This window comes from Talpa occidentalis, unplaced genomic scaffold (assembly GCF_014898055.3).
Source record: "Talpa occidentalis isolate TD23 unplaced genomic scaffold, MPIMG_talOcc4v2.1 talOcc4.6, whole genome shotgun sequence".
Taxonomy (NCBI): domain Eukaryota; kingdom Metazoa; phylum Chordata; class Mammalia; order Eulipotyphla; family Talpidae; genus Talpa; species Talpa occidentalis.
In genome coordinates, this window is record NW_023604972.1 from 139,324,200 (window position 1) to 139,347,570 (window position 23,371).

The window sequence follows — 23,371 nt, forward strand, 5'->3', positions numbered from 1 at the left end:
GCGCCATGTGGGGCGGCCGCAGCTCCTTCACCAGCCTGGTGGTGGGCGTGTTCGTGGTCTACGTGCTGCACACCTGCTGGGTCATGTACGGCATCGTCCACACGCGCCCGTGCGCCGGCGCCGCGCCCTGCATCCGGCCCTACCTGGCGCGCAGGCCCAAGCTGCAGGTGAGCCCCCGCCCCGGGCCCCGGCCCCGGGCCCCGCCCGGCCGCCCCGCCGGCCACGGCCTCCCCTGCGGGCGGGCGGGGCCTGACCCGGGCCGGAGGCCGCCCCTCCCGGCCCTGCTGACCGCTGCCCCCCCCAGCTGAGCGTGTACACCGCCACGCGGGCCAGCCTCGGCGGCGAGAGCAGCGTGGATCTGGTCCTGAACGTGGAGGACTTCGACGTGGAGACCAAGTTTGAGCGGTACGTGGCGGGGCGCGGCAGCCTGGGGGTGCTGTCAGGCGGCTGTCTGGGGGCGCTGCCCGGAGCTGCCTGGGCGCGGGGCGCTGTCGTGCCTGGTGTGGTCGGGCTGGCCATTTCCAGCTTGTTCTTCCCGCGCAGGAAAGCAGGAGCGGCAGGGCCTGGGGGCGCAGGGGCCTCACCCACATACAGGCCGGGCGGAGGCCATCCTGAGCCCCTTTGGGGAAAGGGCTGATTAGGGCCGAGCCTTGCGGAAGGCCGTAAAACCGGAGCGTAACGTTAGGACACATGGAGATGAGTGTGGGAAAGCGTATGGCTTTCCAGAGGTGTGTGTGGCGCGTGGTTCCTGCAGTTCAGACGCCCTGGGGTGTGCCCTGAGAAGGGCTAGCGCGTCAGGGTCTGCCTGGCTGCCGGCTGCCTGAGACGCAGCAGGTGAGCTTCACAGGCTCCGGCCAGGAAGCTGGGGAGGTAGCGCGGGGTCACGCTCCCAGGGCGACCGCTGCCTGGCACCGGAGCCTGCGCGCTCAGGCCAGTGACCCCGGCCTCCGAGACCGGAGATGGCAAGCGCGGCGCTTTCCAACGGACCACTTGCAGAGGAAATACCTGGGCGGCATCTGTGTTGAGGGCACCTTTGCTGCTGCAACCACTAGCACGGTCACCCAGCCTGGAGATGCAAGGGACAGGGCGTCCTCATTCAGGGCCCCCCCCGCCCCGTCCTCCCTCGGTGTCTCAGTGAGCCTTTAGCCAGGGGTGCCCGAGGGGAGCAGGGCACCAAGCCCAGCATCTGCCGCTCAGGGCATGGGGGTAGAGGAGCTGTGCTGTGCTCAGGGGCCCTGTGCAGTGGCAGCAACTACTGAGCACCCTGGCCGGCCAGGCTGCGGTCACTCTGGCAGGGCCCTCCAGCCTCCCGGTGGTCCTCTAGAAGGGAAGCAGACACAGACCGCCCACAGTGCCGGCAGCAGGTTCACTGGGCCTGCTCTGGGGTCAGGGGCTTTGTTTGTGTACCCTGCACTGTGGTGCCCCGCATGCCCTGTATGCTGGCAGTCTGGCCAGGTTCCTTGCCACTTTCTGCCCACCAGCACTTGAGCCCTGAGGTCGAGCAAGTGACCTCGCTGAGTCTCGCGCATGGAGACAGGTGTTAGAGGAAGTCGGTTAGCCACAGCGGCCAGGGCAGGCGTGCCTTGTGAGCGCTGGGGGCGGGGTCAGCTCTGAGCTTTCCTCCTCCACTGGGGGGGTGATGGCGGGCCCTGGCTTGTTTCAGGACGGTCAACGTTTCCGTGCCCAAGAAGACAAGAAACAACGGGACGCTGTATGCCTACATCTTCCTCCACCACGCCGGTCTCCTGCCATGGCATGATGGGAAGCAGGTGCACCTGGTGAGCCCGCTGACAACCTACATGGTCCCCAAGCCGGAGGAGGTCAACCTGCTCACTGGAGAGGCCGACACCCAGGTGCGTGTGCCCACACCTTGAGCAGAGTAATGCCCTGGACGGCGTGCAGTCGGCCGCCCTCCCACCTCACCCTGAATCCTGCCCCAGCAGGGCGCAGAGCACTTGAGCTGCAGCCATTCGTGAGGGCAGGCTGGGGGCGCAGGCAGCACTGACGATGGTTATAGGCTTGTCGCCTGGAAGGGGGATCGGATGGGGAGCCCTAGGCGACACGCGGCAGCCTCGGCACACCCAGCAGGGCCCTGGCCTGCATGGAAGGGAAGGGGTGGGGCCCAGGGCGCCATCAGCTTCTCAGGAGGCGTCTCTAGGCATAGGCCGGGCGTCCAGGTTTCAGGAAGGGTAGCCACCTTGTCTGGGCTCCTAGACTGTGCTTCCTGCCATGCGGTCTCGGGCAGCCGTGCCCGCCCTTTGCAGGGACAGTGGCTGTGCCCCCGGCCTCTTGGGGCACTCTGGGAGGTGAGGGAGGTGAGGAGACTGGGGCTCTGCAGCGGACGGACAGGTGTCTGTGAGCGGGACTTGGACAGTTCGCATCAGCCGTCACACGTAGACCACATTCCGGGCGGGTGAACGGAATCACTGTTTGCCGAATGTGTCCTCTGCTCTGGAGGAAGTCGGGGCTGTCCTGGAGGCCGGTCTCTCTCTGGACTCGGCTATTTCCAGGGCAGTGCCCAGCCCGTCCCAGGCACCTGGCTGCTGCTGTCCGGGTCTCCTTTTCAGCCGCGTTGTCAACCACGGGGCAGTCACTTGAGCCTCCGCACCTGTCCCGGACGCATCCCCTTTGGACCCTGAGGTGTGGGGCGCAGAGTAAGCGGGAGCTTGGCCCACGTGTGTCCGAACAGGACGTGGGCAGGCAGGTGTCAGGCCCAGCGGCACCTTCTGTCAGCAGTGGCTCTTCCTGTCGCCAGCAGCAGGGTGAAGCCGAGGAGGGGCCGGCCAGTGCGCTGGACGAGCCCGTCTCTCACTGGAGACCGAAGCTGACCCTGAACGTGATGGTGGATGACTTTGTCTTCGATGGGTCCTCCCTGCCGGCCGACGTGCATCGGTACATGAAGATGTGAGTGTCGGGGCCTCCCTCGTGTGCTCTCTGAGCTGCGCGCCCCGGGGTTACGCCAGACAATCCACAGGGGAGGGCCCAGTGCGTCCCTGAGGGAGAACCAGAAGGGCTGCCTCTCACAGAGCCCGGGCGCAGAGGACGTTCCGGAAGGGGCGTCCCCAGCATGGTGGACGCGCCGGCGGGGTCTGGCCTGCCTGTGTGCCGGGTCCCCCGTGGGGCACCCCAGCATCCTCGCCGGCACGTCGACCTTCGTGGAACATCGACCTCCGTAGCGAGGTGTGCTTGATCTGCTGCGTTGCCTGAGCTCAGGCCACCTGTGCCCCCCAACCCCGGTGCCCCCGAGGGTGTCACCAGGACCTCAGTTGCCCCTTGAGCCACCCATCCTCCTCCGCCTTCAGCACGGCCCGTGGCGGCGTCTCAGGGGTCCGTCTGGAAGACAGAGACTTCGTCTTTGGCCGCGTGGCACGGTCACTGGGTGAAGAGGCACCCTGGCGGGGTGCCCAGGACGCCGGTGTGAGCCTGTGGGCCTGCTCCGCGCCTGCCCCGCTGCTGAGCCCTGCTGCCTCCTGTGGCCACTCGGGCCGTCCCAACCCGGGCTGCTGAGGGGCCCTCTGCCTCCACCGGGAAGGCCTGAGAGGTCTGGGGCTCCTCCAGCACGCGGTCCTGGCCCTCAGTGCCCCCAGAGTGCTGGCTCTAACCCCTGCACTTGGCCTCAGGGTCCAGCTGGGCAAGACCGTGCACTACCTGCCCATCCTGTTCATCGACCAGCTCAGCAGTCGGGTCAAGGACCTCATGGTAAGCACTTGGCTGGGGCGCCCTGCCTGCCTGCCCTCCTCGGGGGAAGGCTCTGGAAGGCTGCAGTGTCGGGTGTCTGCACAGCGGAGCTCGGCACGGTAGAAAAGCCTTTGTCCTGCCCAGTTGGTTTCTGTGCGCGCCACCTCCTGTGGGCGGTCCCGGTGCAGCGGAGGCCCCAGCTGGCGATCACGGGCCGCTGACCCACCCCTGGCCATGGTGTGATGGGCATCCTGGCCACACCCCACATTGCAGAGTCCCCGGCTGACTCTGTGGTATCTCGGGGAAGTCACCCCTCGGTCATGTCAGCACAGCCGGTACACAGCTCAGGCGCCACTCCCTGGTCAGCACTGGGCCTGTGCAGGACGGTCCAGCTGTCTCGTTGCCACGCCCTTGTTGACAGACCAGAAACGGCTCGAGAATCGGGAGCCTGACTCTGGTCCCCGTCCCCGCTCTGCTGCCTCCCGCCAGCCAGGCCCCAGCAGTGACCCGCGTGGCTCTGCTGTGGAGTTGGGGGCCTCACGCCCCAGACCTCTGGGGATCTGCAGCCCAGCAGCCGGCACAGGGCCTGATTCGCTGAGGGTGCAGGCGCAGCCTCACCGGCTGCTTCGCCTCGAGAGCGCCGTGGTGCTGCCGGGGTCCCGGGTGTGAAGGGCATGTCCGGAGGGGCTGCTCTGCCTGGGACAGGTCTGCAGTCGCCTGTGTCTCAGCCAACCTGAGACACCCGCCGCGCCCCGTGTCTAGCTGGGGTCTCGCTCTCAGGTCTGGCTTGGACGGGAGCGGTCCTCAAGCACTGAGCCCCTCTTGGCGCTGTTTTGGGGCGGGCATGTCTCTGCGGGCAGCCAGTCCACTGGCCCTGACCCAGCCCCCGGCAGGCCCAGCAGCTCCTAACCCTAACCCTCAAGTGTGCCCCGAGGCCAGCAGCTGGCCTGGCCCTGGTGTCTGGCCAGCCTGGCGTGTGCTGGTGGCGGGTGAGCAGATGTGTGGCCCTGGAGGCGTCATGGGGCCAGTGTCTGGAGCGCTGGCCATGTGCAGCGTCAGCCCTGCAGGGGTGCCCCGGGCACACGTGGGGAAGAGTTGCCACCAGGCGTGGCTGGGAGGTGCGAGTTCAGGTGCGGGGTAGGGCAGCAACAGCCTCAGGTCCCGCGGGCTCAGGTGAGCCCCTGGAACAGACAGGCGGGTCTTGGCCCAGACACCAGCCCTGCTGGGCCCCTGGCCCGCCACAGAGGGACGGGGCAGCCTGGCACCCACCAGCCACATGGCCTCCAGGTCATCAACCGCTCCACCACCGAGCTGCCGCTGACCGTGTCCTACGACAAGATCTCCCTGGGGCGGCTGCGCTTCTGGATCCACATGCAGGACGCCGTGTACTCGCTGCAGCAGTTCGGTGAGCCCCGCGCCGCCTGCCCGCCCCCTCCGCCCTGGCCCAGCCCACTGGCTGAGGCCACCGCCCTGCTCTTGCCCCCCAGGCTTTTCAGAGAAAGATGCCGACGAGGTCAAAGGGATTTTTGTTGACACCAACTTGTACTTCTTGGCGTTGACTTTCTTCGTCGCCGCATTCCACGTGAGCGCTGGCTCGGTCCGGGCAGGGGCAGGCGGGCGGCCTTGGGGGGCGTCCGCACGGGCATGCCCGTCAAGCGGGGCTTCATCTGCGGGGCTGGGGCTGGACCCCAGCTGGGACAGGACCCCAGGAGCAGTGAGTGATGGGCAGGCGATTGCATTTCTATGCTGAGCACTTGGGGGTCGACTCAGAGCTCATCTTCAATGGCAACAAGGCCCTGGCGCAGTGGGCCTGAGGCTGCAGGGGTGGAGGTCGGGCTGGTGCCAGCTGGTCTCACCAGACGCCAAGGGGCACTCAGGTTTCCCGCGGCCTGGGGACTGGCTATAGGTCAGGCCGGAACATTCCAGAGCTGTTGGAAAGCAGCGGGACCCACCAAGAGGTTGGCGTTCTGCTCCTGCGCTCAAGCGCAGAGCGAGCAGGGATGAGGTGGGGGGCGTGGGGCTGATGGGGGGTTTGCTGCCAGTCCCAGCCCCACCTGCAGCCTCAGGCAAACGCATGAGAGGCGCCTGAAGGTGCAAACTTGCTCTTGGTTTCAGCTTTTGTTCGATTTCCTGGCATTTAAAAATGACATCAGCTTCTGGAAGAAGAAGAAGAGCATGATGGGAATGTCCACCAAGGCAGGTAAGGCCCTGGGCGCTGGGGTGGGCAGCCAGGCGGGTGCCTGGGCACACATAGCCTGGTGGCCTGTGTCCTCCGTGCCCCAGACCACTCCATCCTCGGCTCGGAGCGCAGCCTCTGCCCCTCCCTGACCTTTGACACTGGGGTTGCCAGCCAAGCCAGGCAGCTCTGCGGGGCTCTGCCCTCCTGCCCCTCAGCCTGAGGGGCCCGGGCATTTCCCACAGAGGGAGGGTCCTCAGGGCAGGACGGCCCGGGGGGCGGTGACAGGGCTGTCACCACGTCCGCCCTGACCAGCCTCCCCACGTGCCTGTGAGCGGGCAGCGCCTGTCCAGCCAGGCTCTGGCCTGCTTGAGTGGGGGGAGGGAGGAGGTGCTGGGAGGGGACCTGCATGTGCACGGGGCGTGCGTGTGTGCGAGAGAGGCCCCCAGCGCCTCTCCCCGCCTCCCCCAGTGCTCTGGCGCTGCTTCAGCACCGTCGTCATCTTCCTGTTCCTGTTGGACGAGCAGACGAGCCTGCTGGTGCTGGTCCCGGCGGGCGTCGGGGCCGCCATCGAGGTGAGTGGCAGGGGCACACCGACCCCCCCCACGCCTAGCTGCCCCGGGCTGGCTGTGTGGGCTCGGGAAGGGCCCCCTCGGCTGGTGGGGGGAGGGCGGGGACGGCACCGCCAGCTGCCTGTGCAGTGATGGGGTCCCGGCCGGGGGGGCAGGGCAGGCGGCCCCGGCTCCGGCTCTCCGGGTCTGAGTCTCACGCGGAGGCCTCGTTCCCCTCAGCTGTGGAAAGTGAAAAAGGCCTTGAAGATGACCGTGCGGTGGAGGGGCCTGTGGCCTGAGCTACAGGTGAGCGCCCCGTCCCGGCCGTGTTCCCCAGCAGCCGCCTCTGGGCAGGAAGCAGCTCTGCGCGGGAGGGCAGGCGCCTGCAGGCCCTGCTGCCCAGCCCCAGCTGATGCCCCCCCACCGGATCCTGGGCTCCAGCCAGCTCCACGCCGGTCCCCCGCCCTGCTCCCGAGCTGCGTGGACGCCCCAGGCGGCTCCACACCTCCCCGAGCATTCCGGCAGGCCTGGGCTGGGGCCGGGGGTCAGAGGTCGCGGCGAAGGTGGGTGGCTGCACTGAGGGAGCAGCGCCTGGGAGCAGACCCCCCATGTCTTAGCGCCGGGCGGGCCACGGTGGGGCTCGGCAGTGGACGGAGCCCGCCGTGTTGTGGACTGGCCGGTCCGCGGGCAGCAGCGTCCCACTCGGCGTCCGCAGGGCTGAGGGGCAGGTGGGGTCTGGGGTCCAGGCCCACGCGGGCTGCCGGGCTTGACCTGGGGGAACTGCTGGGGTCCTGCCGGGTGGAGGCCCTCTGGGTGCCTGGGCTGGCCTCGCTGCCCCCCGGTCCGCGTTCGGCGCTGACGGCCCGGGTCCTGCTGACGGCCCCACCCAGCGAGCGTGTTGGTCTCCGTAGTTCGGCGCCTCCAGTGAGTCCGAGCGGAGGACGGAGGAGTACGACGCGCAGGTCAGCGGCGGGCGGGCGTGGGCTTCCCCGGCAGGGTGGGCGCTGGGAGCGGCGTGGGGGCCCCGGGGCTCCCGTGAGCTGTTCTCCCTTCTCCGCACGCGCCGGGCCTGGCGGGGGTCTGCAGAGCACCCGTTTAACGGGCGCAGGTTTGCCTGTGGCGGTCACAGAGACCCTGCGAAAGCTCTGCTCACGCGCTCCCGCTCCCGGGGGCGTCCTCGGAGCCCGGTTTGCTCCACCGGCCTCCCCGGGAGCCGCCCAGCAGCGCCCTGCCGTCCGCAGGCCATGAAGCACCTGTCCTACCTGCTCTACCCGCTGTGCGTCGGGGGCGCCGTGTACTCGCTGTGGAACGTCAAGTACAAGAGGTGGGGCCTGGGGACCCCGCGCCCTGGCCTGCCCTGAGACCCCTGCGGACCCCGCCCCACCTCCTGCTCCCAACGGGACTCGTCCTCTGGGGCTGGGAGGGCCGCGGCGTCCACGGGGAGCCCGGCTGCCTCCGGCCGCGGCAGGCAGCAGGCCGGGGAGGTGCCGTGGTGCAGTCCTGGGCAGCGGGCGCCCGCGGTGCTGGGGGCTGACGCACCCCCCTGTTCCCTCCAGCTGGTACTCGTGGCTGATCAACAGCTTCGTCAACGGTGAGTGGGGCGGCCTCCCCGCCCGCTGTCGTCGGCCTGCTCGCCAGGCCAAAGTCCCGGGTCTGCTTTCTGTGGGGGGAGGTGGGGGGCGGGAGCAGAATCCTGCCCAGGGCATCCCAGTCCAGGGCCCGGCGGCGGCGGCCGGGGCACCTTCTCCCAAAGCCCCCTGCTGGCAGCCACATGGGCTGCCCAGGAAGGGACACAGGGCGGCCGGCGCCCGCTCACCCCCGTCTCCTCAGGGGTCTACGCCTTCGGCTTCCTCTTCATGCTGCCCCAGCTCTTCGTGAACTACAAGGTAGGCCGGGCACCTGTGCGGGGCCGCGTCCTCCCCCGGGGCGGGCCAGCGGGCTCACCTGCTTGTCCCGTTGTCCCCAGATGAAGTCGGTGGCACACCTGCCCTGGAAGGCCTTCACCTACAAGGTCAGTGTCCGGCCGCGGCCCTCGCACAGCCCGCAGCCCCGTACGGGACGCCGGGCCTCACTTCGGGGCCCACAGGCGCCCCTGGGCACCCAGAGCGCTGGCTCCCGCGGGCTGCGTCCACCCTCCCTGCGGTCACCAGGCCAGGCCCCGTGCCCCATCGCGGGTCCCGGGCGAGAGTGTCTGGGCCCACCCGCGCCCGCACAGCCCCTCCACTCCCGCTGGCTCCCGGGCGGCAGGAGGCCGGGCCTGGCGGGTTCCAGCCCCAGACGCGCCGCCCGCCGCCCACAGGCCTTCAACACCTTCATCGACGACGTCTTCGCCTTCATCATCACCATGCCCACCTCCCACCGGCTGGCCTGCTTCCGCGACGACGTGGTCTTCCTGGTCTACCTCTACCAGCGCTGGTGAGTGCGCCCGCCCGCCCGTCCCCGAGCTGCCCGCCAGGCCCTGGCGCCCTGCCCCGCCCCCGCAGGCCGGCCTCCCCTGCGGGCGCCCCGAGCACGCTGCTTTCTTGCAGGCTGTACCCCGTGGATAAGAGCAGGGTGAATGAATACGGGGAGTCCTACGAGGAGGCGCCGCAGCGGAGGCCCCACGCAGACTGAGCCGCGGCTGCCCGGGCCTGCCTGGACACTCGGGGGCGTCTCCCGGACATTGCTCCCGGACATTGCTCGCGTTGCCAAATCTCCGGCTCTCCCGGCCGAGCCCACGCGGTGTGGGGGAGCCACCCCCTCCAAGGGCTGCCGGCCGCTCGGGAAACCCGCCCAAGGGTTCTGGGGTCACACCGCTCTCCTTCCTCTGGGATTCAATCCTGTAAAGCTCCGCGTATGTTTCTATTTTAAAATAAACCCCTGGCTGTGACGCTCCCTGGGCCTGGCACCGTCCGCACGGGGGCGCCGCGTCGGGGCGGGGCTGGTGCTCGCTGGCGGGGCCGGCCCGTGGCGGCAGCCGGCGCCTCTGCTCCCCGCCTTTTCTCTGCACCTCAGCAGCTGGTGTCCGCAGGGGCCTCTGGCTGCTCCCCGCTCGCTTGCTGCCCTGCGCTGCAGCTGTGGGCCTCGCTGGGCTGGAGAGGAGCCGGGGGTCCCAGCTGCCCTGGTGCCCCCCACACGGGGCCGCTGTCTGGGCTCTGCCTGCTCCTCTCCTATGGTGTGGAGGGCCTGGTGCCCCCCAACATGGTCTCCCAGTGGGTGGCTTTCCTCCCCCCGGGCTCTGCCCACTGCTGGGCCTGTGGGAAGCGCAAGGGCCCTGGCCGCTCGTCCGGGGCTGCGGCGATGGCGCGAGAGCCGCACGCTCTGGTGGCTCACGGAGGCCTCTTCTCCGCTGGGCTCTCAGCAGCGTCCAGAAGCCCCAGGCGAGGCAGCCTCCTGACCCTGCCGTCAGGAGAGGTCATCAGCGGGGCGCCGTGACCCCCACTTGGGCAGCATGAGCGCAGGGATGTCATGTCTGTCGTGAGGAAGCCCCGACCTCACAAGGCAAGGGGTTGGGCCAGCTGTGTCCCCCTGGGGTGCTGCGGCGGGGCTGGTGCCCACACCCCAGAACCATGCTGAGCAGGAGCCCGTTGCAAAGGGCCGTGTGCCGCAGAGCTGACCCTGCAGCGTCCCAGGAGTGGCCGGCAGGCCAGACGGGTCTGGTGGGCGTGGGCAGGGCCATGCCTGCAGGGGACGGGCACCCGCCGCGGTGGCAGCGGCCAGCAGCATCCGGGCCTGGCCCTGCTAGCGTGGGTGTCGCCGGCGCTCGGCCCCCTGTGGCCAGCGTGTGGAGCCAGGGCTGTGGCCTCCCCACACGGGGGACCCCGGAGCCAGGAGCTGGGGTGCGGAGACCGCTGGGGCCTCCCTCCAGCCCGGGCGCACCCTCGGAGCCGCCGTCCCGGCGGAGGGGTGCGGGGCTCCTCCCCGGGCTGCAGCCTGGGCCACCAGCCCCCCGTCCCGCTCCCCGGGGCTGAGGGCGAGGTGCTGTGGCGCCCTGGGGGCGCTCAGGGAACTAACGGGTTTATGGTGGGGACCGCGGTGAAGCGGAGAAGCCGCCCGCGCCCCTGTGCCCACGAGCGCCACCCCCTGGCCACGTGCCCGCCCCCGCGGGCACCCCCGCCCCGCCGCCGCGAGGTCGCGGGCCCGCAGGACGCCCCGCCGCCAGCCGCCCGGGCCGAGGGCGTGGGGGGCCGCCCCGGGGTGCAGGGGGCCCCTGCCTCGGCTCCCCCAGAGCCCTGCCCACGCCACCCGCTGGGCGCCCCCGGCGCCCCCGAGCACCCAGGGCCCCGGGACGGGGGCGCGGCCGCAGCCCCCACCGCCCGGGACCCGCGCGCCCGCCCGCCCCTTCCGGCGCGGCGCCCGCCCCTTCCTGCGCCCCCGCCAGGCCGCGGACCCCGATGGCGCGCGCGCCGCGGTGCCGGGCGGTGCGCAACCTGCTGCGCGCGCGCTACCGCGAGGTGCTGCGCCTGGCGGCCTTCGCGCGGCGCCTGGGGCCCGAGGGCCGGCGGCTCGTGCGGCGCGGGGACCCCGCGGCCTTCCGCGCGCTGGTGGCCGGCTGCCTGGTGTGCGTGCCCTGGGGCGCCCCGCCGCCGCCCGCGCGCCCCGCCTTCCGCCAGGTGGGCCCGCGCCCCGCCCCGCGCCCCCCGCCCCGCCCCGCGCCCCGCGCCCCCCGCGCCCCCGAGCCCCGCCGCCCCGCGCCCCCGCGTCCCCGCGCCCCGCGCCCCGCCGCCCCGCGCCCCGCGCCCCGCCGCCCCATCCCCGCGCCCGCGCCCAGCGCGCCTCCCGCTCCCCGCAGCTGTCCGGCCTCAAGGAGCTGCTGGCGCGCGTCCTGCAGGGCCTCTGCGAGCGCGGCGCGAGGAACGTGCTGGCCTTCGGCTTCGCGCTGCTGGACGAGGCGCGCGGCGGGCCGCCCCTGGCCTTCTCCGCCAGCCTGGCCAGCCGCCTGCCCAACACCGTGGCCGGCTCCCTGCGCGGCAGCGGCGCGTGGGCGCTGCTGCTGCGCCGCGTGGGCGACGACGTGCTCACCCACCTGCTGGCGCGCTGCGCGCTCTTCGTGCTCGTGGCCCCGCGCTGCGCCTACCAGGTGTGCGGGCCGCCGCTCTACGGGCCCTGCGCCCCGCCGCCCGGCCCGGGCCCCCGGCGCCCCTCGCAGGACGGCGCGCGGCCCGGGCCCCGGCGAGGCCAGGGAGGGGGGCCCAGCCCGGGCCCGCCGCGGGGGCCGAGGGGCCGCGGCTCCCGCCAGCGCGACCCGCGGCCCCCGCGCGCCCCCGAGACCCAGCGCTTCCTCTACAGCCCGGGCGGCCGCGAGGGCCCGGGCGCCGCGTTCCTGCTCAGCGCCCTGCGGCCCAGCCTGGCGGGGGCCGGCGCGCTGGTCGGGGCCATCTTCCTGGGCCGCCCGCCCCGGCCCGGGCGCCGCCTGCCCCCGCGCTACCGGCGCCTGCGGCCCCTGTTCCGCGAGCTGCTGGCGAACCACGCGCGCTGCCCCTACCGCGCGCTCCTCAGGACGCACTGCCCGCTGCGCCCGCGCCCGCCCGCCCGGCCCGCCCGGCCCGCCGGCCCCGAGCGCCTGGTCCAGCTGCTCCGCCAGCACAGCAGCCCCTGGCAGGTGTACACGCTGCTGCGCGCCTGCCTGCGCCGCCTGGTGCCCGCCGGCCTCTGGGGCTCCAGGCACAACCAGCGCCGCTTCCTGAGGAACGTGAAGAAGCTCCTGTCCCTGGGGAAGCACGGGCGGCTCTCGCTCCCGGAGCTCATGTGGAAGATGAGGGTGCGCCACTGCGCCTGGCTGGCGGCGCGTGCAGGTGAGCGCCCGGCCCGGCCCCCGCCCCTGGCTGGGCTTGGGCTGTCGGGGTCGCCGCTGACCCGCTGCCTCCGAGGGCCCCCATCCAGCGCAGGGGCCCAGGAGACGTGGCCAGGGCCGGGAGCAGGACAGGAGAGCCGGGAGCCCTTGGCAGGCCCCCGTAGGCTGTTCCTGGCCCCCTTTGTCTCCAGCGCCGGCCCCTGGCGACGGGGTTCTCCCTGTGGACGTGGGAGGCGGGAGGAGGGGCGCTCCCGGGGCGCCCGCGGCGCCGGAGCACCTGGGCCGGGTCCAGGGCCGCGTTCAGGTTGAAATAGGCAGGGCCGGGCCGAGGAAGGCGGGTAAAGGGCCGGCTCTCTCCCTGCACGAGGACCCCGCAGCCGTCCGTAGGACCGGAGGCTGCAGCGAGCAGAGGGGCCGGCGGGCGCCCCCGTGCCGGGGAGGCTCCGCTGCGTGCTGCTTGCAGGGTGTTTTCTGAGACCCTGCGCCCGCATTCTACCCCCGTCCCTGGGGTTCCCCGGATCTGACGTTGAGGGCACCCGCCTCGTGCAGCCTGCTGGTCACACCCTGAGCGGAGGGACCAGCCCCCTCCCTCTGGTGGAGGGCGGTGGGAGCAGAGCCTCGTGTTTTGCCACTTGACCTCCCCGCAGCTCACGGGGCACGTAAGCATCTGGGAGAAGCCCAGTTCAGAGCCCCCCAGCCTTGAGGACGCCCCAGCTGTGCAGAGATCTCGGGCCAGGCCCCGTGGCCCTCAGAGGGGGTGTCAACACGGGGAGGGCCTCGTCGGGCACCGTCGGGTCCCAGTCATCTTCCGCGGGTGGGTTCTGCCCTCCTTCACTTCTTGAGCGGGCTGGGCTCTGCCTCGCCTTTAAATACGGCTCAGCCGCACCCCCGTTTCGATGGGTCGCCCGCGTCGGGGTGTCCGCTGTTTCGAGTGTCTGATTCTCAGGACTTCGTCTCTGATCAGGAGCCACGTGGATGTATTTTAAATTATCTGCTCGCTTCCCTCTCCGCTGTCCGGGGGTCTCTGCGGGCCGGATTGCCTTTGACCCCGTGGAGCCTTGCATTTGAACCTCGCACGCGGGTGCTTTTCCCCAAAATGTTCCCTGGATGTTTGGAGTTCCGTGGGCGACAGCGCATCGCACCCCAGGCTTACGTGGGTGCCAAACCCAGCGTGCCAGCGCCCCAGAGCCGCGCGACGTCGTGGGCTTCGTTACCCGGCTCGCTGTGGTCCACCTTTGCTTCGTTTAACCCCCTCCCCCGCGTTCACTGCTCTCTGCTCGCCCGGGCCCCGCCTTCTGTGCTTTGCCCATGGACACACGCCCGCGGGGCAGGTGCAGGGGGCAGCGGGGAAGGGCGGCGGCCGTGCGGCTCGCGCAGGGCTGGTGGCTCTCGCTGCCCGGGCCGGCGCTGGCCGCCTGGCCCGTGTGAAGGGCGCGCACGTGCGCCGCGTTAGGGCGGGAGGAAGAAAAGGTGACGTCAGCGTAAAGCCAAGCCAGACTTTCCCAAAGCCCGGCGCCCGCCCGTGCTCTGCGCGCATCCGCAAGAGGCCTGCCCCGCCCGCCGCCCGCCACGCCGGGCCACGGCTGCCGTCCTGGGCGTGTGGCGGGGTCACCCTGGCGGGTGACGGGCTGCCCCACCGTTTCAGGGGTGCGCTGCGTGCCGGCTGCGGAGCACCGCCGGCGGGAGGCCGTCCTGGCCGCGTTCCTGTGCTGGCTGATGGACGGCTACGTGGCGGGGCTGCTCAGAAGCTTCTTCTACGTCACAGAGACCACGTTCCAGAAGAACAGGCTTTTCTTCTACCGCAAGCGCGTGTGGAGCCAGCTGCAGGCCATCGGTGTCCGGTACAGCGGCGGGCACGGGGCCCTGCCCCACCCCCTCGGGTCCCACGGCCGTCCTGCCACGGGGTCCCGGCCCCAGCACAGCCCCTGAAGCCCCCTTCTTGCTGTGAGATCCGGGCTTTGAGCGCACGGGCCTCCGCAGGCGGGCACGCTGTCTTAATTCCCGGGGGCAAGCAGGACACAGGATCACTGGCAGCTGGAGCAGGAAGCCCCCGGCAGCTGGCCCCTCACTGGGCCTCCTGGGCTAGTGGGGGTCTCTCTGCCTGGGGCTTGCCCCCCCCGTCTCCCCCCCAGGGCTCTGATGGGGCACCTGCCCTGGGTAGCCCCGGTGCGTGGGTCAGGGCTCAGCGTGGCTGGCACAGCGCAGCTCCCTGGCGCCCGAGCCCCCCAGGCCTGCCGGCCACATCCAAAGAGGCCCCTGTTTCAGGCAGCACCTGGAGAGGGTGCAGCTGCGGGAGCTGACCCAGGCTGAGCGGAGTCAGGAGGCCAGGCCCGCCCTGCCGCCGGCCAGACTGCGCTTCGTGCCCAAGCCCAGCGGGCTGCGGCCCATCGTCAACATGGACAGCGCGCTGGGGGCCAGGACCCTACGCGCAGAACGGAAGGTCGTCTGCTCTTGGTTCAGGGCGCGCAACTGCAGTAGAGGGGAGGGCGGGGCCTGGGCGGTCAGAAGGGGGGCGGGAAGCCCCTCACTTGGCCTCCTGTGCTAGTGGGGGTCTTCCTGCCTCCCGGCTGACCCTGCCCTCTGGGGCCCCTCAGGCCCAGCATCTGGCCTCGCAGGTCAGGACGCTGTTTGGGGTGCTGAACTACGAGCGAGCCCGGCGCCCCGGCCTCCTGGGCGCCTCCGTGCTGGGCCTGGACGACATCCACAGGGCCTGGCGCGCCTTCGTGCTGCGCGTGCGGGCCCAGCAGCCTGCGCCCCAGCTCTGGTTCGTCAAGGTGGGTGTCTGCCCGCTGAGGCCCGGGCGCGGGGTGGGCAGGCGTGCGACCCCCCTGGAGGCCTGGTTCCCAGACACGGCGCGTTTTGTGCTGTCCCTGCACCCCAGGGCTTGGGGGGGCTGGTCGGGCCTCGGGTCGCAGGGGACCACGGGCAACTGGCACCTACAACGCCCCCGTGCCCAGGTGGACGTGATGGGGGCCTTCGACGCCCTCCCCCAGGACAAGCTGGTGCAGGTGGTGGCCCGCGCCATCCGGCCGCAGGAGAGCACCTACTGCGTGCGCCGCTACGCCACCCTCAGGAGCGCCGGCGGCGGGCGTGTGCACAGGGCCTTCGGGTGCCACGTGAGAGCGGGCACGGCTGGGGGGGTGTGGCTCCCATGGGCGCCTGTGACACGCGAGGCGGCCTGCGCCCACCTCAGGCGCCGACCCCCTGCCCCCGCCCGGCACTGCCCCCGCATCCCCACTTTCTCCACGCGCTCGTGCAGCCGCGGGTCGCCGGTCCCAGCCCGGGCCGCGGGCTGCTCTGTGCACGGCGGGGGCTGTGGCAGCGGCGCCCCAGCGGGTCTCGGGGCTCTCCGCCTGCTGCTCGGGGTGCGCGTCTCCTGGGCAGGACACGGCGGTCCCCGCAGCAGGGCTGGCCCGTGCAGGGTCCCCGCAGCAGGGCTGGCCCGTGCAGGGTCCGTGTCTCACGGCCCCCGTCCGCCACCCTTTCACCCCAGAGGCCTGATGAGCGCAGGATGGTGGGTCCGCGAGGTGCGCCCCGTCCTCCGTGCTGGAGGCGCGGGTGGGTCTCTGGCTCCGCTGCTCCCCTCGCTCCTCCCCCCGGCACCCCCGGGTTCCCCGCCTCCTGGGCCCGCGCTCGGGGTGCTTGCGCGGGGACCGGTGGCCGAAACCCCGTCTGTAGCGGCCCCGCCTGCTTGCCGTCCTCCAGCTCCGCTGCGCGGGTTTGGCTCCGGGCACCGCGTGCGTCTTCTCACCCGGGGAGGCCTCTGCGCCAGCCTCGCCTGTCCCGTGTCGCCCACTGTCTCGTCCACCCGCGACGCCCCCACGTTGCTCATTTTCCTTCTGCTCTGGCCCAGGCCTGTTCCGAGGCCCCTTAGTTGTTCGCCTGCAGCCCCGCCTGTAAAGGAGGCTCTGGAAACCCAGACCGCGTGTGCCGTCCTCCAGAGCCCTGGGCCCGCGGGAGGCGCCCCGCCCCGCCCCGTCCCGTCGCCGGCAGCTGTGGTGGCGTCCGTGGTTGTGCGGCTTCTGCACCCGCTGCCCTTTGTTCTCCGCCCCACACCCGCGCCGCAGGCTCCTCCCAGGGCCGCGCTCAGCGCCTCGCGCCCTCCCCCACAGGTGTCCACCCTGGAGGACCTGCAGCCGTCCATGCGGGCGTTCGTGCGCCATCTGCAGGAGACCCGCGCGCTGCGGGACGCCGTGGTCGTGGAGCAGGTCGGTGCGCTTGGGGCCTTGGAGGTGCCGCTGCAGCCGCCTTGCCCGGCTCCCGGGCATAGACCTCTGCCACCCGCCCCCCCAACCCTTGCCCCGCCCCAGGCCCCGCCCCAGGCCCTGCCTGCGCGCTGTGCTGTGCTGCCCGCTGCGGGGCTCCCTGCTGCTCGGGTTAACCTTGAGCTTAGAAGGCAACGGTGTCCCCCACGCTGGCCCTTGGAGGGGAGCCCCGCTCTTGGTGTGGGCAGCCCCTGCCTGCGGCATTGCTGGTGGCACAACCAGCTCCAGGGGCAGGCGCTGGGCCTCCAGCACGCTCCCCCCGCGGCCAGGGCCACCCGGCGGCGCGGGCCAGCTGCAGGCGCACACGGAAAGCTGGGCTGGCCGCCTCACCTGCGTGTGCCCGTTTCTCCAGAGCTTCTCCCTGAACGAGACCGGCCTCCACCTCTTCGACATCTTCCTGCACTTCCTCCGCAGCCACGTCCTCAGGATCGGGCACAAGTGAGCTGGGGGCTCCCGCCCCGTGCGCCCCCTCTGCTGGCGGCCAGTCCCCGTCCCTCCCCCCGCGCCTGCCCGACCAGCCCGCAGGCTGGCCCAGGCCCCAGCTCTCGCCTCCCTGCGCGCCGGGGGTGCCGACCCCGTCACCGCGAGGGGGTATGCCGGTCCAGGCCCAGGCACCTGCTGGCCAGCCACTCAGACCAGCCCGGCGTGTGGGCGGGCATCTGCACACGGACACGGTCTGCGCCCACGCGCGTGCCGTCTTGCAGCGGGGCTGTGCCAGGCCAGGAGGCCGGCCGTGGCCTGCCTGCTCCCTGACGCGTCCTGCCCCCAGGTCCTACGTCCAGCGCCAGGGCATCCCCCAGGGCTCCATGCTGTCCACCCTGCTCTGCAACTTGTGCTACGGGGACATGGAGGCCAAGCTGTTCCCCGGGCTCCAGCAGGACGGGTAAGCGCCTGCCCTGGTCTGCTTTGCTGTCGTCCCGTTTACTTCTGCTCCCCAGCGACTCCGGGGCGCTATCTGCAGGAGCCAGAGGGGCTTGCAGAGCCCAGGAGCCCGTGGACCTTGGGCACTGGGCCTAAGTGGCATCTGCCCCCGGGGAGTGGACATCCTTAGGGCTGGCCCTCCTGGCCGGGCTGGTGGGTGTGGGGGCCGCTCCCCACACCATCTGGCTGGGGTCCCTCTGGTGTGGGGTCCCCCCTGCGGGCGGACGTGCAGGGCGAGCCCCCTCATCTGAGCCCCCTCTAGGCTGCTCCTGCGTCTGGTGGACGACTTCCTGCTGGTGACGCCGTACCTGACGCGCGCGAAAGCCTTCCTCAGGTGAGCGCCGGCGCCCGCTGCCCGCCGTCGCCCTGGCTCCCGCCCACGGCCTGTGGCCTCCCCCACCGGCCCCTTCCCCTGAGAGGGCGGCGCTCGCTCAGCCAGTGCCCCGCGCGGCCTCGGAGGCGGGCCTGGCGGTGGGTCAGTTCCGGTCCGCGCAGCCCGAGCCCAGCATCTCCCGGGCAGGCGTCTGGAAGAAAGTCATAAACCCGACCCTTCCGAGGTCACGGCGGCCGCTCCTGGGCTGCCTGTGGGGCGGCCGTCTGGACTGTGCCCGGACCCCAGGCCCCACGCGGTGCATCCCCGCGGGCGGCCAGCGAGGGGCGAGGGGGGGAGCGTGGGGGTGGCCTCGGGCGGGCAGGGCGGGGCCGCAGGTGGGGGGGGCTCGGGGCGGGCGCCCGCTGCCCGGGCTCTGGGCGCAGCACCCCCGGCCCCCGCTGTCGCCCTCTGCCGCAGGACCCTGGTCCGAGGGGTGCCCGAGTACGGCTGCGTGGCGAACTTGCAGAAGACAGTGGTGAACTTCCCCGTGGGAGCTGGGGAGCTGGGGGCCGCGGCCCCCCTCCAGCTGCCGGCCCACTGCCTGTTTCCGTGGTGCGGCTTGCTGCTGGACACGCGGACCCTGGAGGTGCGCTGCGACTACAGCAGGTGGGCTGGCGGCAGGCGGGGCGGGGGCTGGCGCCGTCCCTCCTGGGAGTGGGGCCCTCGTGGGCAGCTTGCGTCAACGGAGGTTTGGGGCAGCCGCGTGTCCACGGGACAGGGTGTAGCTCCGAGTTCAGGGGCGAGGCGCCCATGGCCACGGCCTCCCAGGCCTTTGAGGCCCGCCACGGTCTCCCTGGACGGCGTGAGTCCGCTCGGCCACCCCGTGTGAGGTGCCCTTGTCCCTGGCGGTTTCCCCAGCACGAGCTGACCTCCACGTCCGGACGCCAGAGGAGCTGCCGGGCGTGTCCTCCGGGGCCGCCCGCTGGGCGTGCAGACGCAGGGTCCCCGGGTTATGCCTCACCTCGCTGTGCTGCTTGTTGCAGAGAACCGCCCCGGGTCAGCGTGGGGCTCTAGCCGGAGCTGGGCGCAGGCGGCCCCCACCCCTGCTGGTTATCCCGAGGCCGGCCGGCACAGGCGGGAGGCCGGGCTTTCGCCGACAGAGCGCAGGGTGCCGCGTGGAGCCCCCCAGGGGCTGCTGGAACCCTCGGCCTGGCGGGCCCCGCCCCGGCGCCTGTGGGCCCGGTCTGAGGGGACGCTGCCGGAGGGGCTGCCCGGCAGAGGGGCCGCTGGGCGTGCAGGCGGCATCTCGAGCGCCGGCCATGCTGGGGAGGCCGCGGGAGGAGCTGGGCCGGGGCCGGAGCTGCAGCCACAGCGCCGCCGCGCGGCGAGGACCGGCTGGGCCGGAGCGCCCTCCTCGCCCTCCCTCGCTGCCGCGGCCCAGGCCGGAGAAGCAGCGATTGGGGTTTTTCCTGAGAAAGTTGATAGTTTGGAAGAAGACAGCGAGCGCCGTGTTGACCGCACACACGAAGCCGGCCTGGCGGGGAGGGCGGGCAGAGGCTCCGGAGGGCAGGCCCGGGCCGCCAGGCTGATCTGGAGGGGGCCGAGCTCACAGGCCCAGGGCAGTGGGTGGCCAGGCCCCTGGATTGACCGCCCAGTGCCTCCGGGTCCTTCAGACGAGGATCGGGAAGCCGAGGCCCCGGGGTGGCGCCTCAGCCAGCCGCCGACAGGGTGCCCCAGAGCCTGGTGTCCTGTGGGGCACGCCAGTCCAGGGCTGGGCCCACGGAGGGGCCACGAGCTGAGGGTGCGGTGGGCCCCAGGTGGCGAGGGGAGCCGGGGCTCGTGAGGCCTGGGGCTCCGAGTGGACGGGTCGTGGGTGGGGGCTGGCCGGGCTGTGTGGACCGTGACTGGCGCGTGTGGGGGTGCGCGCGAGCCCCCAAACGGCGCCGGCGCGCGTCTCAGGCCCGCCCTGTGTTGCAGCTACGCGCAGACCTCCATCAGGGCCAGCCTGTCCTTCTGCCAGGGCTCCCGGCCCGGCTGGCACCTGCGCCGCAAGCTCCTGGCCATCTTGGCGCTCAAGTGCCACGGTCTGTTCCTGGACCTGCAGGTGCGCGCGGGGCTCTGCAGGCGCGTCCGCGGGGGCGTGAGGCAGCGCAGCGTGGCGCCCTGTGCTCCGAGTGAGCGGGGCCGTGCCGGCTGCGTGCATGTGCGTGGAGGTGTGTGTGCCCGTGTATGAACAGGTGCATGCAGGTGAGGCCGAGGGCAGGTGTGTGCACGCACGTGTTCATGTTTATGGGGCACATCTCACCCTTGCCCTCCCCTGCTGAACCCAGGCCCTCCTCATAGGGCAGCTCCACGCCTGGGTGGGCCCCTGGGTAGGCTGCTGGTGAGGTCCGCAGCCCCGGCGGGATTTTGCTCCCCGCCGCAGGACACGGGCCGAGCGTGCGTGTCCCCGCAGGTGAACAGCCAGCAGACGGTGCTCGCCAGCGTGTACAAGATCTTCCTGCTGCAGGCCTACAGGTGCGCCCGGCGGCCGCCAGCAGGGGGCACACAGGCCCCACGTGTGCGGGCACCCACCCCTCCCCGGGGCTGCTCCTCCGGACCGCCCCAGACGCCACACCTTGCCAGGGGGCGGTGCCTGGTATCAGGCTGGGGGGGGAGGCAGAATTCCAGGGGTCCTTGGAGCAGAGCTCCCCAGTTCCACAGCACCCCCCACCTGGGCCTCTGCCGTCTCCTATGCCTGTCTTGGTTGGGACACCCTGGGAAGGAGCTGGCCACCGTACCCCTTGGGCTCAGGGACAGTGGACTTTGCTCCCCGTGGTTTCCGGGCGAGCCCGCCCGCAGGGCAGCGAGGCCCCAAGCTTCCGATGCTTTATCACCGGGAGGCGCCCACCCGGAGGGGACAGATGGCCGGGTGCATCGCCCGACAAAGGCCAGTGTCTCCTGGTAACTGGAGTGTGCAGCCTCCGCGCCGGTCCCCAGGGCGTGGTCACCCTGGAACCGGAGAGGGAACCCCAGGGCCAGGTGCGGGTCTGTCCCTGGGGCCTGCCCAGAGGGCACTTGCTGGCTCGCTGGCCCTGGGCTCCGCCCGGGCCCTGTTCTCAGCACTGCCCCGCCCGTGTCGCCAACCTGGCCTCCCGCGCGTGCCCCCGCACGTGGGACACATGCACACCTGCCCACGCCGGCAGCTTCTGTGACCTTCGCCAGGGGACCCCTTGCTCGGGGAGCCACAGGGGAGGTTGGGTGCAGGGGACCCCAGGGCGGGCACGGCGGGCTGCGGGACGTTTGCGCATGTCCTCACGCAGGTTCCACGCGTGCGTGCTGCAGCTCCCGTTCGCCCAGCGCGTGGGGAGTAACCGCGCCTTCTTCCTGCGGGTCATCGCGGACATCGCGTCGCGCTGCTGTGCCCACCTGCGGGCCAAGAATGCAGGTGCGAGCAGGGCCTGCGGGAAGCTCCCACCCCACGGCACATGGGGGGTCACCTGGGGCACACCTGCTCAGCAGCACCCCCGCCCCACCCCTGCCGCCTGGTGCATGGCCCCATGTGGTCCTGCCCTGGCCGCCAGCCCCCTTCCGTGGGCCCGAGCCCCTGTCCCCGCATCCAGCCCAGGGTGCCTCCGCCAGTGGGGGGTCCTGCTCACCCCTGGTGCAGGCTGTGCTCGCTGGGCGCAGCTTGGCCGGCTGTCCTGTCTGTGTTGGGGGGCTCCGGAGACCCCTGGGCTGATAGGTCCCACTGTGTGGTGGGAGAACCCCACTGCCGCCCCAGCCCGCTCCCCAGGCCTCCCAGCATCTGGCCTCATCTGTCTGCTCCCCAGGGGTGTCCCTGGGGCCGGAGGGCGCCTCCTGCCCCTTCCCCGCCAAGGCTGTGCGGTGGCTCTGCTTCCACGCCTTCCTGCGCAAGCTGGGTCAGCACAGAGTGACCTACAGGCGCCTCCTGGGGCCCCTCCGCACCGGTAAGCCGGGCAGGGGCCTGGCCGGGCGGGCCCTGCTCCCTCCACTCCTCACCCGATGCCCCCTCTGCTTCCCTGGCCTGGCCGGCTCCTGCCAGCCTCCCCTCGGCCACCCACCTCAGCCACCCAGGCTCTGCTGCCTGTCCCTGCCCCCCACCTCCCCAGCTCCCGTCTGCTCCGTGGGGCAGATGCTGGCCTGGCCCAGGCCTCCAGATGAGCCTGCCCGGCACACAGCAGGTCCGCCTGGGCACTGGCCACATCTCCAGGCCGGGCAGCTTGCCAGGACCAAACCTGGTTTCTCTCTTGCAGCCAAAGCACAGCTGTGCCGGCAGCTCTCTGCAGCAGCACTGGCCTCCCTGGAGGCTGCAGCCGACCCAGCCCTGACAGCAGACTTCAGCACCATCTTAGACTGACCGCTGCCCCCACCCGGCAGCCCAGTCCCTGCCCACCCCAGCTGCTGCCCCCTGGGCCTAGCCCTCTCCCCTGCGGCCCTGGGGCAGAGGGTGGGCAGCTCTGGGGAGGGGACACCCCCAGGGGGGCAGGCCACCTGCCGTGACCCTCCAGTACCCAGTCCGTCCTGCAGCGAGGCCCTGGCTGGGGCATCGGGTGGCTCATGGGCGTGTTGGGGACTTTGTCACCCCGGCACCATGCGGACACGGTCCCCGGGACGCAGGGTGGCACGTGCTTGCTCAGCAGAGGGTGCAGGCCCATCCTGCTGACCTGTCCACAACCGCCAGGAGCCCCGCCCACCGCCCCGCTGCATCCAAAGTCCAGCGCCCGCGCTCCAGAGCAAAGGGCCTTCAGCCGCGGGCCCTGCCCAGGGCAGCGGTGCTACTGGCGGAGGCTGCGCGTCGCGTGCCGGGCTCTGGGCGTCGCCTGACCACCGCGCGGCGGCCGGAGGCGCCTGGGCGCATGGGTGACAGCTCCTCCACACCGGAGAGCCGCCCCCCGCCCCCGCCTGGGCAGGAGGGCCGCTGCTGGGGGGGCGAGGCCGGCTCCGCGCAGCTCTCCTGACCGTCTCCAGACCCGGGTGTCCTCGCGGGTCGGGGAGGGCGTGAGCAAGTGAAATTTTAAAAAACAAAGCAAGGCTTGGTCTCTTCAGGGTCGGCCTGGCCGGCCTCGGGCGCGCACCCAGCTCCCACAGGCCTGAGCAGGCATCGAGCAGCGAGGAAGCAGGGGTGCCGCGGGCAGTGTGATGCCACCACCCCCACTGCACGGCAAAGGGTTCCCAAAGGTGCAGGTTCAGACCCCGGCGCCGCAGGGGGCAGAACAAGGGTCCAGTGTTTCACATCCCAGTGCCAGAGCCTGCGGCCTTCCTTGCTCCCTGGGGGCACGCTGAGCCAGGTGGAGACGTCACGGGGCTCCTCCAGAGCGGGGGAGGAAGGCCGGGGGACCCTGCTGTGCAGGGGTGCAGAGTGTGGGCGTAGGCTCGGGGCTCTGAGCCGGCGCCTGGTGTCTGCCCTGGAGGCTGCCGCCGCCCTCCAGCCCTGGGAGCCCCCACCCGGCCCGGAGCAGGTGCCGAGGCAGAGCCGCTCCACCCCGAGCGGCTGCAGCTGTGCCCGGGGGTGGGGGTCTGGTGGGGGCAGCAAGGCTGGGCCCTCGCCCCCCAGGTTGAGGTCTTGGCTCCCAGGGCCCCTCTCCTGTGGGCTCACCAGGGCAGGCCACGGCCACGGCCACGGGCCCAGCCGTCCCTGGGGGTTGGCGCCGCGGCGGTGGGAGCGACGCGAGGGCCCCAGGAAGCAGCACT

General features: G+C 71.9%; 2 protein-coding genes across 3 annotated transcripts; both read left to right on the forward strand.

Annotated features, from left to right (window-relative positions):
• On the forward strand, nt 1-9,274 carry CLPTM1L (CLPTM1 like). 2 transcript variants are annotated; one of them, XM_037529961.1, is made up of 17 exons: nt 1-167; nt 305-405; nt 1,664-1,853; nt 2,756-2,904; nt 3,621-3,699; nt 4,966-5,083; nt 5,166-5,260; nt 5,794-5,878; nt 6,326-6,429; nt 6,646-6,711; nt 7,317-7,367; nt 7,647-7,729; nt 7,962-7,996; nt 8,236-8,291; nt 8,372-8,416; nt 8,705-8,820; nt 8,934-9,274. In XM_037529961.1, exons 1-17 carry the CDS (start codon nt 6-8, stop codon nt 9,016-9,018), a joined length of 1,620 nt encoding a protein of 539 aa, XP_037385858.1. In that variant the 5' UTR covers nt 1-5; the 3' UTR covers nt 9,019-9,274. The 2 variants fall into 2 exon arrangements, with proteins under 2 accessions (XP_037385858.1, XP_037385859.1); XM_037529962.1 differs by having other exon boundaries at nt 2,759-2,904.
• Nucleotides 9,275-10,778: 1,504 nt separating this feature from the next.
• Nucleotides 10,779-23,061, forward strand: TERT (telomerase reverse transcriptase). The gene is made up of 16 exons (XM_037529381.1): nt 10,779-10,997; nt 11,177-12,179; nt 13,824-14,019; nt 14,444-14,618; nt 14,773-14,952; nt 15,136-15,294; nt 16,291-16,386; nt 16,796-16,881; nt 17,213-17,326; nt 17,627-17,698; nt 18,155-18,343; nt 19,655-19,781; nt 20,133-20,194; nt 20,980-21,104; nt 21,490-21,627; nt 21,934-23,061. The coding sequence occupies exons 1-16, from the start codon at nt 10,779-10,781 to the stop codon at nt 22,035-22,037; spliced, it is 3,045 nt and encodes a 1,014-aa protein (XP_037385278.1). The 3' UTR covers nt 22,038-23,061.
• The last annotated feature ends 310 nt before the right edge of the window (nt 23,062-23,371 follow it).

Bases quoted from the DNA above. Each gene is read 5' to 3' on its own strand.
- CLPTM1L (XM_037529961.1), top strand. From the start codon at position 6: ATGTGGGGCGGCCGCAGCTCCTTCACCAGCCTGGTGGTGGGCGTGTTC. The intron at 6,712-7,316 runs GTGAGCGCCCCG...TGGTCTCCGTAG, and splicing joins GCCTGTGGCCTGAGCTACAG to TTCGGCGCCTCCAGTGAGTC. The intron at 8,292-8,371 runs GTAGGCCGGGCA...CGTTGTCCCCAG, and splicing joins AGCTCTTCGTGAACTACAAG to ATGAAGTCGGTGGCACACCT.
- TERT (XM_037529381.1), top strand. From the start codon at position 10,779: ATGGCGCGCGCGCCGCGGTGCCGGGCGGTGCGCAACCTGCTGCGCGCG. The intron at 18,344-19,654 runs GTGGGCTGGCGG...CCTGTGTTGCAG, and splicing joins GTGCGCTGCGACTACAGCAG to CTACGCGCAGACCTCCATCA. The intron at 20,195-20,979 runs GTGCGCCCGGCG...GTCCTCACGCAG, and splicing joins TTCCTGCTGCAGGCCTACAG to GTTCCACGCGTGCGTGCTGC.